The sequence below is a fragment of the Cetorhinus maximus genome, chromosome 19 (assembly GCF_964194155.1).
Source record: "Cetorhinus maximus chromosome 19, sCetMax3.hap1.1, whole genome shotgun sequence".
Classification (NCBI taxonomy): Eukaryota; Metazoa; Chordata; class Chondrichthyes; order Lamniformes; family Cetorhinidae; genus Cetorhinus; species Cetorhinus maximus.
In genome coordinates, this window is record NC_135897.1 from 40,730,565 (window position 1) to 40,735,613 (window position 5,049).

Consider the following 5,049-nt stretch of genomic DNA (forward strand, 5'->3'; position numbering starts at 1 on the left):
ACTAACATGATTTTTGCTAATAGCTTTGGAAGGAGAATTGCACAGACTGGCATAAACCTAAAATTGTTCCTGTGAATCCTAGATGCTGTAATGATCCAATTGCCTGTGACAGCAGAGTTTATTGCAAAGTAGAATTTCTTTCCCTGTGTACTTTTGAAGCTAGCAAGTTTGGAATAGTTCTGATAGATTAAGAAGCCACTAATTCACATTTTTAATGATTACATATCTTGTTCATCACATATTTGCTTGTTGGTTACAATAGACCAGTTTTAGGTTTTACATCCTTGCTTTCTTCCATAGCTTATGGCAAGGAGACAAATCCTTCTTTTACAGTGCACTGTTTCATAAGTAGTAAAACTCACAGGCCTGGATTTTGGTAATGACCATGAAAATTTCAGAGTTTGCCATCATTAATTCACTGAAACTGACAGCAACTTCTGGTGGCTGCACATATGTAGAATAATATGGAAATCTAGAAGTGGCTGTCAGTGATTCCACATTTCCCCAGAGTTGAAGCAAGCCCAGACGGCAATAAATGGGAAATCTATGAATTGATGAGAACTTCCATTCTTATGCTGTTAGTCTCACTGAAAAGCCCTTTAAAAAGTTACACCTTGTTGAATTTTTAAGAATGTACTAACTTCACAATTACCGCTAAACATTGTCACAGGTCCTGAGAAGCTAATTTTCTATTTGTACAATGTCAAACTTCTCCATAATAAATACCATATGTTTTTAAATAAAATTAAAGTTTTTTCTTTATTTTAGCTTTTATCTTAATCTAATCATATAATTTATTTCACAATCTGAAAATTTACATTAAAAGTGAAGGATATCAAGCGCTGTTAACTTGCTATTTTGACAACTGAACACTTCAATGTGATTGGCTGTTTACCAGCTTGGTAACATTAAAGCTGCTGCATGCCAAGAACTGCGCCCCCGCGCCCCCCCCCCCCACCGCCCCCCCGCCCCCCGCGCCCCCCGCCCCAAGATTTATACTGCTGTCCAGCTTTATGGTCAGCTTTCTTCAAGGTCAGTGGTAAGGCAAGCGCTGTAACTTCATTGCTGACCGCAAAATCCTGGCCATGTGTTGTATCTTTGCTACACATTAAAGCTTTGAGAATAAATTAAAGCAGCCTACTATTCTCATGGATTGCTGTTCGGTTGTCATTTCTGTATGGGTGTAAAGCCTTCAAAATGAAATTGGCAGTGTTTGTTGGTACCTTGTGGTAGTGAGTCACTTGCACCTATGTTTTCTAGATCCACCTTTATTCCTAGATCAGCCTAATTAACATTCCAAAACGCTTAATGTAAGTAATTTAATTGGGAACTGGCCCACCAATGTGCCAGGTATAGTGTACTGCTGCAGGGGTTAATTGTCATTGTTTCATCAAAATACTGTGTCCTAAGTTACAAGGAAACCTTCATCATGTATTTTGTTACCATGATGCACTAATTTTTTGATAATAGGGATCTTTGAATAAACACTTAAACAGTTAAAGTTGTAATTTCGAGACATAGAAATTACTTATGAGACTCTCCTCAGAGGCCCATATAAACTATCAGCTTATACCTGTCATAACAACAACTTGTATTTTTATAGCACCCTTAAGCAAAACTTAAGCTTCAAAGGAGGTTATCGAACGAAATTTGACATCAGACACAAAGAAATATCCGGACAATGTGACAGAAACGGGATCAAGAAGGTAGGTTTGAAGGAGAGTTTTAAAAGAAGTGGAGAGGCAGGGAGGTTTAGGATGTGAATTGAAGAGTTGGGTGCAGGCAGCTAAAGGCATGGCAGCTACAGTACTTATAATCCCAACATGCTGTACTTAAACGATCACAATTATTTTTCTATATTCTTAATTAACTGCTTCGTTTTGACGACCTGACAGTTGGATAAAGGTAATAAATAGGGATGGAAAGAGCCTTAATCGTCGTGTTTTGGATTCGGTCGATAGCATTGATATATCATTACTAAAATATAGTAGAATATAGTTAATATTCTTGTTTTCAGGAAAAGATGGCCAAGAATTATGACAATTCTACACAGTTTAGAGATCTTTTGTTCATAATCTGTCCTCTTGAATATCACTCTGTGATGCTTCGTCTTTAGAGTTGATTTTCTTTTTGACGTATGAGATTATTATTTTAGTGGCTGCAGTTAAACCTTCGCCCGTTTTGGCACAGCATGGCTGCACATACCAGTCTCGATCCGGGCAGCATCGCTTCATGTGAAAACGTTTAGTGATTTCCTCTGCAGACATTGCATCGGTAAGATCTTGTTTGTTGGCTATTAACACCACGGGGATCCCTTTCAAACACTCGTGTTTCAGCATTCGTTCAAATTCTTTCCTGGAATCTTCCATCCTCTCCTTATCTGCACTGTCCACGACAAAAACAAGTCCATCGGTGTCCTGGAAATAATACGGCCACAACTGTCGCATCTTGTACTGTCCTCCAACATCCCAAACTGTAAGGGCAACGCTTTTATTACACTCCAGCATTTCCACGTTGAAGCCGACAGTCGAAGCTGTGAGAAATTCAGAATTGCTGAATTTTAGCTTGTACAACAAAGTGGATTTACCCGCTGAGTCCAGGCCCAGCATCAATATGCGAGCTTGTTTCGTTTTAGATCCTTTACAGTTCAATAAACCCATTTGGTCTTAACACTGTACCTCTGTGCTGCAACTATTGTACCGCTGCCAAGGCACCATCAGATATCGGGCGTGTTCTGTGAATGCTTCCGTGTCTCAGCCACAGACCTGCGAAACAGATTGATACAAAGTAAGCACCTGCAGCTACTTATACAGCACTTCCTTATCAAAAACTGTAAGAGATAAGCGGATGTTTGCTTTGGGCCGTTGATATTGACACACCTAAGCAGAGGGCTAGCTGGGACAATGTGTGTGTGGCATGAGGGGAAAGTACACCCAGACAAACTAGGAACCGTCTTTCATTTTCAGGTTGGTAGCACACCTCGCAAGGTACCGCCCAACATGCAAGCAGCAACCTGTTCCATTTATTTAATCAGCAAATTGTATGATATACATTTATGAATTTATTTTCGGATATATACTGCATAAACACATTGTAGAGATGTTGGAAATAAACTTCTCCAATCATCTCTCAAACACTAACCCTCAAACAAATAATGTTCTCCATATGCAAATACTTACCACTGAAAGTTCAGCATCTCACACCTTAACTCTCTTAATTTACCAAATCAAAATGCAATTAATTGATAATTAAGTCTCAGTGATACCTTAGCTCTTTTTTAAAAAAAAGTTATATTCGCATTTTGCTCACAGAAAGACAACAGTTAGGGTTCGGATGGTGGGTCCTGATCAAAGGGCGTGCGGTAAATATAAGAGCAGCCATCAGATCAATAAAGAATTTAGAAACAATTTCGTTACACAGTGTAGTGAGAATGGTAGGGAAACTATTGGAAAAAATTCTGAGGGACAGGATTAATCTCCACTTAGAGAGGCACGGATTAATCAGGGATAGTCAGCATGGCTTTGTCAGGGAGAGATCATGTCTAACAAATTTGATTGAATTTTTCAAGGAGGTAGCTAGTTGTGTAGATGAGGGTAGTGCAGTTGGTGTAGTTGACATGGACTTCAGTAACGTTTTTGACATTCAGGCCCCTATTTCCTTTGCCTTTATGGGTGCAATAGAACTTCCCTTTAACACATCAATGCTACCTGTTTAACCATTCCCTGTGGCAGCCAATTTCCACATTAGAGTCATAGTTATACAGCACAGAAACAGGCCCTTCGGCCCATCGTGTCCATGCCATCCATCATGCACCTATCTATTCTAATCCCATTTTCCAGCACTTGGCCCATAGCCCTGTATGCTATGGTGTTTCAAGTGCTCATCTAAATACTTCATAAATTTGTGAGGGTTCCTGCCTTTACCACCCCCTCAGGCAGTGTTTTCCAGATTCCAACCACCCTCTGGGTGAAAACACTTTTCCTCAAATCCCCTCTAAACCATTCTGCCCCTTACCTTGAATCTATGCCACCTGGTTGGTGACACCTCTGCTAAGGGGAAAAGTTTATTTCCATCTACCATATCTATGCCCCTCATAATTTTGTATACCTCTATCAGGTCCCCCCCTCAGCCTTCTCTGCTCTAAGGAAAACAACCTTAGCTTATCCAGTCTCTCTTCAAAGCTGATCGTTCCGGCCCAGGCAACATCCTTTTGAATCTCCTCTGCACCCTCTCCAGTGCAATCACATCCTTCCTATTGTGTGGCGACCAGAACTGCATGCAGTACTCCAGGGGTGGCCTAACTAGCATTTTATACAGCTCCAACATAACCTCCCTGCTTTTATATTCCATGCCTCGGCTAATAAAGGAAAGTATCCCATATACTTTCTTACCCACCTTATCTACCTGTGCTGCTGCCTTCAGGGATCTATGGACATGTACACCAAGGTCCCTCTGATCCTCTGTACTTCCTAGGCTCCTAACATTCAATGTCTATTCTCTTGCCGTGTTAGTCCTCCCAAAATGCATCACCTCACACTTCTCAGGATTAAATTCCATTTGCCACTGCTCTGCCCATCTCACCAGCCCAGCTACATCGTCCTCTAATCTAAGGCTTTCCTTCTCACTATTTACGACACCACCAATTTTCATGTCATCTGTGAACTTATTGATCATACCTCCTTATATTCATGTCTAAATCATTAATGTACCCTATAAACAAACAAAGGGGCCCCATTACTGATCCCTGCAGTACACCACTCGTCACAGGCTTCCAATCACAAAAACAACCTTCGACCATCGCCCTCTGCCTCCTGCCACTAAGCCAATTTTGGATCACAGTTTTTATCTTTGGAATACCTACTGCTAGATAGGCTGCAACCAAGGCTAAAGATGATATGATGAGGTACTAATTTTTCTTAAATGCTTACACAGTCTTAAAGTTATATAATAGGGGAGAAATTTGACTTGCAGTGGTTTCCTGCTCAAAATGGATAGCTTGATTTGAACATATATCAAGGGGTCTAAGCCAAATTGGGCCTTGGGCCTCAT

At 40.6% G+C, this 5,049-nt stretch overlaps 1 protein-coding gene across 1 annotated transcript; it reads right to left on the minus strand.

Moving 5' to 3' along the window:
• Window positions 1-1,959: 1,959 nt before the first annotated feature.
• Window positions 1,960-2,745, minus strand: LOC144693766 (ADP-ribosylation factor-like protein 14). The gene has a single exon (XM_078563779.1). It carries the CDS (start codon window positions 2,658-2,660, stop codon window positions 2,070-2,072), a length of 591 nt encoding a protein of 196 aa, XP_078419905.1. The 5' UTR covers window positions 2,661-2,745; the 3' UTR covers window positions 1,960-2,069.
• Between the last annotated feature and the right edge of the window lie 2,304 nt (window positions 2,746-5,049).